The sequence below is a fragment of the Limulus polyphemus genome, unplaced genomic scaffold (assembly GCF_000517525.1).
Source record: "Limulus polyphemus unplaced genomic scaffold, Limulus_polyphemus-2.1.2 Scaffold1797, whole genome shotgun sequence".
Taxonomy (NCBI): domain Eukaryota; kingdom Metazoa; phylum Arthropoda; class Merostomata; order Xiphosura; family Limulidae; genus Limulus; species Limulus polyphemus.
In genome coordinates, this window is record NW_013667407.1 from 44,859 (window position 1) to 57,065 (window position 12,207).

At 31.4% G+C, this 12,207-nt stretch overlaps 1 protein-coding gene across 2 annotated transcripts in view; it reads left to right on the forward strand.

The window, feature by feature from the left end:
• Nucleotides 1–12,207, forward strand: part of LOC106464968 (anoctamin-5-like) — a 122,350-nt gene that overhangs the window by 36,255 nt on the left and 73,888 nt on the right. The window contains exons 7-9 of one of the 2 annotated variants that reach the window (XM_022392776.1): nucleotides 4,633–4,835; nucleotides 6,106–6,267; nucleotides 11,606–11,701. In XM_022392776.1, coding sequence (XP_022248484.1) covers nucleotides 4,633–4,835; nucleotides 6,106–6,267; nucleotides 11,606–11,701 — 461 coding nt within the window. Of the gene's footprint in view, nucleotides 1–4,632; nucleotides 4,848–6,105; nucleotides 6,268–11,605; nucleotides 11,702–12,207 lie in introns of both variants that reach the window. The other variant, XM_022392777.1, reaches the window with a different exon arrangement.

The window sequence follows — 12,207 nt, forward strand, 5'->3', positions numbered from 1 at the left end:
GTTTCCAATAGATATTCACCTCCTTACACACATTCCCATCTGCCTTCCCCACTTCTAGTGCACCTTTGTATTCCTTGTCACATCAAAGAATGATGTTATTGAGTGCAAATGCAGAGGGGGAGCTGTTGCACATGGAGGTGTGTCACCCTCCTATTTGTGGAAGGCTTTTGTTGATAATGATGTCATTATGCAGTAGCACAATTCATGAAAAATCTTGTAAGATTAGGTGGGAGCTCATTAAAGGTCAGTGGCATGCAAATCTCCAAGGCAGATGTGTAAGAAAGATAGCTTAACTGTATGAAGAGGTGAGTATCTATCAGAAATACATTTTCAGGTAAGAAAAATGTTAACAGAAACAAAATGCAAAGATATCTGTTGGTTTACAAAATATGCACTTAAATACATAAACAAGGAATAGAATATATAGATAATGACAAACTAGAAGTCCAAACTAAACTAAACAAGCAGTTGACCAATGGTTGGCTGTAGTAGTGACACAGATAATATATCAGGTCCAGGCAATGCTTTCTTAGTTTGCATCAGCCCCATCTATAGCTGGTGAATTTTCTCTTGCAGTTGGAAGGACAGAGTGCCCCTTTTGAAAATGCTGCTTCAGTGTTAGTATCTGCTGCAAGATGAGTTGTACTGTGATGGTGTAGGTTGGGTCATTGGTAGATCAGTCCTTGATTGTCATTGTGGTAAAGTGGAAAACCTTTTGGGGAACATTCCTCATTCACCTGGAACTTTCTAATTCTTAACATACTACAAAATACAAATTCAAATATTGTTGCATAATATACATCACAATACAATGCAAACATTTAACAGTGATTATCAATGTTAAAGGTACTTGTCTAGTTATGCTGCAGGTTGTCATCCTGTTGATAATGATCAGCAGAATCTCCATTGCTTTAGGTTGGTACCCTTCCCTCAGTTTTGAAACATCACCCTGGTGCCCAGTTGATTCTTAAAGAGACTAGCTCTGAGAAAAATTTTTGAGGCTTCAGAATGTAATGGTTCTGCTGGAGGTAAATGCTCATCTAGTGGAACTTTCTCATGGTAGTTAAGTATTTACTTATGGAAATCTTGATTGGTAAATATGTGTTGTGAATATTGTTTTGTCAGGGGCTTCCTGTAAGCTCAGTCCTGCTTTTGGTGTTGAGTCCCTTAACTTCTTAGTTGATTGTGCAAGTGCATCCAGGGTTGTCTTGGCAGTGACACAAGAAGGTCCACGTGTCAGATGTGTTAGCTGGCAATGTATTCTCATCCATGGGCTCAGTTGCATTGAACATCCAGCCAGAAGGAGCCCTGGGATATATATATATATATATATTTTGTCATATACACCTTTCATTGTGCAACATTAAAGACGGATAACCAAGCTTTTTGAAACTGGATAAACATCATGGTTGGTTGAAGAACAAGATAACCAGAATGAACTAATTAGTTGGAGCATGAGATAAGTTCCTGTCAAGCAAGAGCTGAGCTACGTTTATGCTGCCACCGTGTACCAAACCACACCCAGTCTCTATGCTGGTACATTTGTTCCTGTATTGTCTTATAATATACTTCTTTTAACATGGGAGCCTATCTGTTGATTCGCAAAATTGTGTAAATTAATTAATGCAGGCCTTAACCACTCGCTTGTGGACACACCCAACACTTTACATAATCAAGAAAACAGCTGGCTGTCAAAATTAAATCATGATCTGTGTGGATTTCTGTTATAGTTCTGAACTGGGCTATCCAGTGTTCTGTAAGTGCATCAGCCACAGATTGATGACTTGGCCCACACCAAATAACTAGCCACAAATTTAAAAGTTGTGTAACCCGAAGCTGCTCCAGTTGTTTCTTCTTACTTGTCTTGTATGTTTTATGCCAGTGGATGAAGGTAAGAGTTGCAGTTTGAATGTTGTTGTACATCTTATAATAATAATAATATTAATACTATTACTGCTAATACTAATAAAAGTAATAGTAGGTTACAAGGTTATTTCAGTTGTTTCTTCTAATTTAGCTTATTTGTGTGTGAAATCTCTGCTTTATATATTGTTGAACTCTTTTTTTATAAATTGGCATTTTTTGGACAATGCTTTTGTTATAAATTTACCACACAACATTGAACTCCTCTCTGCCTCTATGCTTAGTGTTTCAGAATGTGTTTTATCTTCTTAGAACCCCCAAGCAGTACATCTGTAAGCTTATAATGGTAGGCACAGCACAGGTACCCCATTATATAGCTTTGTGCTTAACTACAAACTAACAAAACTCTTCTCAAAACATATATGAGGGAATAAAGAATTCTACCAAACTAATGAAAAGTAATAACAAGTTAGTTATTGGAATTTCCCTAGCTTATCTATAACAGGAGCCTATATAATTCTTTTAAGATAGTTAGAAAATGACCTCTTTAGGGATTTTCCAACATTCTCCGAAAGTGATTATATTTACATACATTTTCATTAATTATAACAATAGTGATAAATTATGCATATTCACTTAAGTAAATTTTCGTTTATCTTTGGATCTTACTAGAATAATACCATGTTGGTTTACAACTTTCTTAAGCATATTTCTATATTAGCATGGGATCAGTGAGTTCATTGAGAGGCTTCTTCACAATCATATGTTGATTATAGATCAAAATTAGAAATTGATTTCATATAATTATTTAGAAAAATAATTAATGAAAATATTTTCAGATATACCAATTTAAATAGCCTAACATGTGGATAGGCAACAGTAATTTAAGAAAATAAAAATTGAACTTGGGTTTTTATGATGTTTAATTATAAAGAAAATGAATGTACATTTAATTGGAAAGATTAAAAAAATTATGCTTTTAAAGTACAGTTTCATTGCCCATTTGATGTCATACTTAAAGTTTTTGTTTAACAAAAGAAAAGTTGTTTAACCAAATAGAGTGTTTTAATTGTTATGTTTTATTTAAGTTGTGAAATAACTGCCAATTTAAGTTTCCTGATGTGTATCATTTGATAAAGAATAATGCTAAAAAATATCCAGCTGTTTGATAGTATTTAATAAAGTACTTGATATTTTAGTGCAATAGATGTGGGACCCTCAAGAAAACGTCCTGTAAATATAAAATGTTTAGGTGACCCATAGAATGTATTATAATAAATTGAAACATAATAGTCCTATTTGATAGGACTATTATATTTCAATTTGTTGTTTTGTTGCATCCTTATATAAATTTCTTTAACTTTTTCTAAAGGAAATCCAATAAATAAACTAAACACAAGTAATATAAGACACACTATTTTGTAGACTTTTTCTGGTTCTTATAAAAGAAATTGTCAGTATAATAGTATGATATCTTAGAATTATAGGATCTTTCATTCATGAAATACAGATTTTCCTTAACTTATTAAGAATTACTACACGTACAAGTTTTAATATTGTAAACCCAGAGTTTCTTCCAGGGTTTTAAAATGCCTGCTTTGTGAAATTTTATGCAATCCAGTAATATTTCCATTTATCCGATACAATTTTTTTTACATCCCAAAGGACTGATTTTACAAACACATTGAGATTCTATAGTTTGTCATATATGGTTATTATGATAATATTAAGAACCAATGATTGAAAATGTATGTAAAGTTCTCCTTATCATATCCTATAAAATCTGTTTAGTGCTTTTAAGGTGACCTAAATTATTCTAAACTAGCCATAACCCGCAAAACGTTTGCTGTAGTTTTCATGCCCTTTGCTTGAATTTTCCTTATTCTATCATTTTCATACACGCCATTTAAGCTATGATTTCTTGCAGGCATTGCGTGTTACTGATAATTCCTGGTCTATTTGAAAAAATTTTATGCAGTTAGACAAACTCATGTAGTTGTTATTTTATTTGATAAAACTACATGTAAGGTCAACAATAAAGTAAACCAATGGTATTTATGGTAGTGTACAGAGTATGAAACAGTTATGAGTGTTGAGTGCATGATATAATTTTACAAGTTGAAACAAAGAAACTCACAAAAACAAAATAAAACCCGTAATAAAGAAAAAAACAGCTAAAAGGTACTTATAGCAGTCATGAAATGAACTGAAGCTAATTTTGGCAAAGTAAAGTAATGAAGGCAAACTTAGTTGAATATGCAGAAACATCTGAATACGTTTTCATAGTGATAAGCATATGGTTTTGAATGAATTATGCACGCGTATTTTAAACCTAAATAAATCGAGAAAGCCCACAGATTTTGTATTTAGTGTAATGTTAATTTTTTTAGGAAATTACACGTGAGTTAACTGTTGTTTGTGTTAAATACTTTGTAAATATAAAAATTGAAGTTAGAATCCAATTAAGCTATTATTTTCATTCATTAAATTACTCTTGTTATGAACTTAAAAGAGAATATTTGGTAATTTTGTGTTAGGATTTTCAAATAGCTTCATCAGTGCTACATATAAAAATATAATGTTCATCCTTAACAAATTGGTCAACTTTCATTTCTCTTTTTTCTTGTGTGTTAGAATTGAAATAACAAGCACAACATCCAAGAATTAATTACCTTCCTTTTTTATTTATTAGATATCTCATATTGTTTTAACTCTGGTAGTTACACTGTATATAAGTTTCAAATGAAAATCTGATTTGTTTGTCTTCAGTGTCAACAGTGTCTGACATAAGTTGTTACAAAAGTGCTGAAGATTTTTGGCATGAAGATAACAAAGAATTTTGTGAAAAAGACAGAAAAGATGAATTCAGTGAAACCAGAAGTATGAAAACAACACTTGGATCTGGTGAAGAACAGAATGGAACATCAAGGAAGGCTTCTTATGACACAGATTTACCCTCTAGGCATTATAATGCAAGTTTAACAGTAGATATAAATGTTTCTAAAATCTGGTTGTCATTCCAGTTATTAAAGGAAAATATATGCTACGAAAGAGCTCTAATTCTAAATTCATTTTAATTTCTCAATTTTCAAATGAATATTTCCCTATTGTAATGTTTCTGATGTAGGTCAAATAGTTTTTATAAATGAGTGTCAGTATAACCAACTGAGGCAGTGATGGAATGAAAATTCTGTTCCTTTTTTTCAGGGAATTTTCAGGCAAAATTCTGTGATCTATACAAACAAATGCACACACACACACACACATATTAGTAAAATGATACTAAATTTGACAACATGAAAATATTGAGTTTAAGATGACGCAGACTAAAAGTTAAAATATATAAATTTGAAAGGCTTGATAAGAGTGGAAATGTCATTTTTCTATGGTATTGGTGGAGAAAACTAAATCAAAGCATGTTCCAATCACAAGTGGGCAAATGAAAAATAAAAATATAGGACCTTTGAACAAATACCCAATAGAATTGAAACACTATAGTTAGTGAAGCCTGTAAATGATAGTCTGATGTGTGTATTACAATAGGAAATTGTTTTCAAGGCATAATTTAAAAGGTTTGTTTAAAACATATATTTAGTAAGTTGTAGTTCTATACATTTTGAAAAAGAACTTTGAATTGTATTTATAATTTTTGGATAATTGATACTTGAAACTGTCAGTACTTAGTGAAATTCCATAATTTACAAAATTGAGGGAAAAACATGATGATGCCTTTACTGACGAAACCCTGGTCATGAATAAATGATGTATTTGTGAAATGTACAATTGTCTTGTTTTTCCTCAGTTCTGTAATTTCTGACTTTAAAATGTTATGAAAATGAAAAAATATTTGAATTTGACATCTTCTAAAGCATAATCTGACATAGGGGCTATCTTTGCATAGCTTTTTTAAATTTGAACTGATAGTCTAGAGGGAAGCCAGCTATTAACAGCACTCTCTGCCAACTCTGTCTGCTGATGTGTGACTGAATAATGATATTTGACCATCACACCTAAAGTGCATCCATGGCTTCAAATGGCCATGGTTTTTGCAGCAATAGGAGTTATTGCAGATAGTGTATTAATTTTTGATGTCAGAAAAGCTTGTGTGTTATATTTATTCTGTACTGTTTAGAAATATTTGCATACTCTATTAGAAACTATTGTATTTGATAAAAAAAAGCATTTTCTAATGTTACAGGAGTATCATTATAGCCATTAAAAGAGATATTATATTGTTCATAGGAACCATCTATGTTTTTTGAAGATGGATTTCGTCGAATTGACTTTGTACTGCTGTATGTTACTCCAGCAAAGAGCAATTATGGTTATGTTCATAAGCAAATAAGAGAAGTATTTGAAGAGAATTTGAAAGATGAAGGGTTAGAACTGGAGTATGTCACTGAGGTAGAGAAACAATAATATACTCAAATTTTGAAAAATCACAAAACTTACTTGTCTCCAATACTCTGATTACTTAACATAAATTTGCATGTTTGAGCAATTTCCTGTAGAATTTAAAATTTCAAAACACATATACTTCAAAATATCTTATTACTTAATTATGAACAGTAATATGAGATGAGATTTGCTACCTTCCTAAGCCATTGTGTCAACTATATGTAATGTAAAACTCCATTTGTTTTTGTTGATTTTGCTGCTTTGGAAGGATAAAAGGTAGTTCATGATTTATGTGATTTCACTTGTTATTAATGTAACAATCAATTTATCCTCATAACTTTTCAACCCTAATTCATTGTACAATTGTGGCATAAAGAACAGCAACACATACATCCTAATTCTGAGAGTCAGGTATGTACACAAACAGCCAGTAGCAGCAAGTTACGTTCACTCTAAAAACAAAAAAGAGATAAAGTGTATGTTCAAGTTATTAATTTGAAATATATGATTGCTGTTAAACTTACATTGTTTTAATTAAGTTTAAACATTCCCCATCAGTTGACAGGTATTTCAGCTTGTGGTTCATAAAAACTGCATTAATTGGATTATCCATACTGAGAAAGAAACACGATATGTTCTATGTTTACTTGACATTAGTAAAGAATGTGTTTGGTTTATTTTTTTAGCTCAAATATTTGTTAGAGTGTACGTTTACTTGGAAAAAGGCTAAAGTTATAACAAAAAAATTACACCACTTTTTTCATTGATGTTGTTAAAGGAGTATTTTTGTAATTGTGGTAACTAGAATATTCATAGAATTTACAACTTTGTCTTTATAAGATGAAAGAACCATTACTGACTAATTAGAAATAAAGTAAACATGGTGCATCTACTTTTTCTAATATGAAAAAACAGCTAAAGCCTGCTTTGGTACAATTAAATTGAAAACAAAAGAATGGAAAAAAATTTATGCCTAAAAATTGAATAGTTAACATTAAACAGGTGTTTTGATATTCACAACATTTCAGGCTGGGATCCCCTTCCTCTTGTTATTATTCCTCTAGGAAAGATGGATATATATATGTCAGGTGTCTTTACATGCCTTTAAGTTATTGCACAGTAATAGTTCTTTTGGGGAAGTTGGGTCTAGAATATATTCTTTTTTTTTTGGCATGTTGTTTGACAACAGTCATTATTGAGATCCTGTTTGTAGCATTCTTTTAGATTTTACCAGTGATACTCTAAATTTTAGAATCTGCCTTTGAGCTGTGCCTCTGCTAGCCATCATTTACCATATAATCAGTCCCCAGTGGTGCTACAGGTGGATGACTAATCAGTTACTCACTTTCTCAATTTCTTTGTTATGTGACTATAAAGAATCATATGGCTAAAACACTTATAATCACATTATAAGAATGATGTTTATGTGCTGATGCTGCTGTGACATGTCACCACTGATATGAGTCACATAAACACACAATATTTTTCACACTTATGCATTTCATTCATACGGAATTCCTGATTGTTTAGTGCAATGCTTTCATTGGTAGATTTATGGTTGGAGGATTATGTCACATATTTTTCCAAGGAAGAATATTTGTATAGCAAGATGTTGAAGAATGTAGAGCCAAAGAACACACCATTTCCAGGGAAGCAGATAAACTTGCTCAGTAGAGTGTTTAGGACAGAAATGACCTCTGAAATCACACCAAAATCAGTCTGGATCAACTTGCTCTTCTGCAAAGTGAAGACTTTGATTATGAAAGTGAATCTTACAACACAAAAAACCATTCTGATAAAGTTGAGTATATATCATAGTAAAATTAACAAGATAATAAACAAGGATTTTAACTTCACAAGCCCAAAGTTCACATAATTCCAGCCCCCCCCAGAAATATTTTTGTGTTTATGAGAAAGATAGCCAAAAACAGTATAATCATAGTAATCTCATTTGATCATGTATGTGTGATATTTTACAATGCACCTCCTTTAAACTTCTGTATCTATAATCAATGATAATCGAAATTTGTATTCACATACATTGTTAAAATAGAAATTGTAATGTTGGATTGTAGTACATACTCATGGCCATCAGATTGAGCATGATATGTGATGTAGGAAGTAGTTCCGAGGGCAGTATAGACCCATGAACATTATTCTTATAAAGTGTGATTAACCTTAAGAAAAAGATGCTTTCATGTGAGAGTTTTAGGTTGTTGATAAGGTTTTTAATATCTACAGATAAGTATGTTTAGAAGCACCGTTTTACCCATCTGTTGGGTCTGATTGGTAATTATTTGAGTCTTCATTGATTGGTATGCTCTGCTCAGAATATGTTTGTCCTTTTACCAAACTGTTCCCACTGCTACAGTGTTTGAGAAAAGCATTTCACATCATGGTTCCTTAAAAGCCTTTTCTTTTGTGAAAATGTAGCTGTGTGTTTCTTTAGAAGTAATTAGATATTTAAATGCTATATTGTAAGACTAAAAAAAAGTTCAATAGTACCTACTGTTGAATGGGTCATCTTTTGTCCATAAGTTATTATGACATATAAGATTTTAATGGTTAAGTTGTGTTAATCGAATTTTGCATCTCCTACCAGGAAGATTAAATCAGGGACCTGCCACTCACTAGATGAGTATTCTAACAACTGAACAATTAATAGTAATAATTTTCCATACTGGCCAACATATTCACTTTCAGTTCATGCTGTTTAAAGATTCAGAGGTTACCCCAGCAGAAACTACTAGTAAGTTACTTTTTTTTAACAAGTCAAACTACCATAAAGTAATCTCCTCTAAAAAGCCCAGTCACCTGACAGACCACATGCGTGGTTAATTATAAATATGTAAATAAGGAAAGTGGTCTACAGATGCATGTGTAAAAGTCTAATAAAGTAGCCAATCAGTGTATATTTCCCATTTTATGAGATTTCTTTCAGTTGTGATATTTATTCCTCAAATCAGCAAGCACTGCCTGTGTCCATCCTTATAAATGCAAAGATATAGTTATATCATGGTTAGTCTTCATGTAGACCCCTCTGGTTTTTAGGATCCCCCTGACCCCTGGTCTTTATAGGCTGGGACTTAGAACCAGCAGATAGTTTATTTTTTTGTTTTCAACCTTGTTTGTAACTCAATGGTCAAGAGCAAAGATTTTTTTTCAACTATTACAGGAACATGATATTTGATGTCCATCTAATAGGAATATCATTATCAATTAAATATTGTTTCTTTAACCATCTGTTCATAGCAACTTAACCTCTGAGTCTGTAAAAGATGTTAACTGAAAGGGGATATGCTGGTCAATAGAGAAAATTGTGACCACTTATTGCTGGTAATTAAAAGGTAAAAGACAACTGAACAAGCTTTTAAATGCAACAGATACCAGAATATATCCCTAGATAACTAATTCCTTCAACAGTGGTCAGAATTTGTAACATAAATTGCAAAAACTGTTATGTAGTGTCAGGATTTGTATAGGGTTGGATTCTTTACAGTAGGTGTTTGTGACTTGTTTACAATAAATTTCAACAATAAACGGACAGTACACAATCCACATAGTTTAAAATAATATATATTCAAAACAAGTCAAACATATGTACAAAAATTTGATACACTGTTGTTTACCACAGTTGAATCTAGAGCTTTAAATAATTCTCCTTTTTGTCAAATGTCCACACAGTCTGGTTCAATTACTTTAGGACCAAACTGACAAGATGAATTATTTCTTCTCTCCTCAGTTATCACAACACAATCAGTGATAAATTTACTTATGTTACCCCGTGGGTTACCACAGTTGTATCCAGAGCTTTAAATAATTATCTTTTTTGTCAAAAGTCCACATAGGCTGGTTCAATTACTTTAGAATTATTTCTTCACTCCTCTGTTATTACAATGCAAGCTGAAACTCACTTCAAAGTCACCACTATAACTGTTGGCTACCACAGTTGTATGCAGAGTTTTAAGTAATTGTCTCCTTTTGTCAAAGTTCACACAGGTGAGTTCAATTACTTTAGAACACTCTTTAACAAGACAAATTCTTCTTCTTTATCTCTGTTGTTGTAACTCAAGCTGTGATACTCATTTTGGAAATTGCCTGTTACAGCTAAGATGACAATCATGCAGTCTAACTTCACTTCTTTCATTTTTACTTTCACTGACTTACTTTAACTTACTGTATCTGCACACATTTATAACACAGGGGAGAAAAATCTAGAAATATATAGTTGTCTAGTGACACATAACGAGAAAAACTTAGAATCTTCGAGTAAGATGATGTCAACAATATTACAAAAGCCTAGTACAAAAATTAAACTACATACACAACGTACGACTCATACAGAGTTATGTAACAAAACTTGTCCTAACTATCGCTTTTGAAATAATTAACTTTTAACACTATTGTTACGAAAACTAAATAATAATTAAATATTAAATAAGTAAATAAGATAAATAATAACTCTTAAACAGCACAGTCCTGTATATCCAACATGTGGTACTGACAGTTACTCTCAGGTGCAAACAAGAAAGCACATCGTTTGGGTGATAATAGGGCAATGAATGACTGGAAACATATAATCTTTGATAGGTTGTTTAGGCAGAGTATTCATAATGAATCTAAGTTTCAAACATATAATGGAAACATATAATATGACTTGATAAGCTGGATTTTACCCTTTCTGTAATGACAGTAGAATATATATATATATATAGAGAGAAAACCATGTTACACTTGACCTGCTTGTTTTGTTCCAATGGTACAAATGGCTAAGGTGGATCTATATGTGTGGGGTATTTTCTCACTTTTTATATCCTAAATTCCTTCAAAGAGTATGACAGTGACTTCAGTCTTTTTCTTTAACCTGAACAATTACTAGATTTAAATGTGACTGAGAATCTCTGGTATGAACTTGAACTTCACATTTGCCACTTTAGTTCTCTTCCAATATCATTAAAGCAGTTGTAAATCATATCTGAAGAATTGAAAGTAATTAACAAGACATTTGTGTTAAAAATGATATAATCCAAGATTGAGTGTGGGCCCATGTAAGGTTAATGTATGATATTGCAAACTTTGTGATTTTGCAAGCATGAAGAGAATGTGAAGGAATTTATGTGATACATCTCTTTAATTCCAAGCTAGTGAAATGGCTTAAGCTCTAATATACAGGTATGTATCTATTTAAGTACAATTTTAATTCTAAAATTTAACATGTTTGAAAACTTATTCTAAAATCTTTAGTATAATGTATGAAGATTTTATGTTAAATGTCTTCTTAGCTACCCAAAGATATAGATAAAAAGATGCAGTAATTATAATAATATTTCTTACTTCTGAATAGTCTGTAACCGATCTCAACTGTGTGAAAGTTCATGCTCCGTGGGAAGTTCTGACTCAATATGCTGAACTATTAAAATTTAAAATGTTGATAAAAAAGGTATTTACTGACTGATGTATAATTATTGTTTTTTTCTAATGATCTTGTTTTTATCACATGATTTGTAAAATATTCATTATTTAGATTAATTAGTGATCCTTTTAATCACATATTAACAAGTGGTTCTACTAAAAGACACTGGAAAAAAATGTAAAATTATTTCTCACAACTTTTTGAAACATTTTAATTTCTTTGTTTTGTTTTTTGTACTAGAGTAGTATTATGTAATTTTATTGCAGAGCTTAATGTATTTCAGAATGGTGCATTTACAAGCATAACATAGAACATGAATCAAATTATATATTTAATATTAAAGCTTATCATATTTATTAAAAGGTGAACTAGGCAGGTGTAAAATTTGTTTCATTCATTAATTTTGGCAATCCATAACTTATTTCATTAAGAATTGACACTAGATTTCCTTAAGTTTAGAATTTTATGTTGTATCTGTGAATGGTGGAATTTTATTATACTGTAATGAAACAGGTTAGCACTCAGGTGAGCTT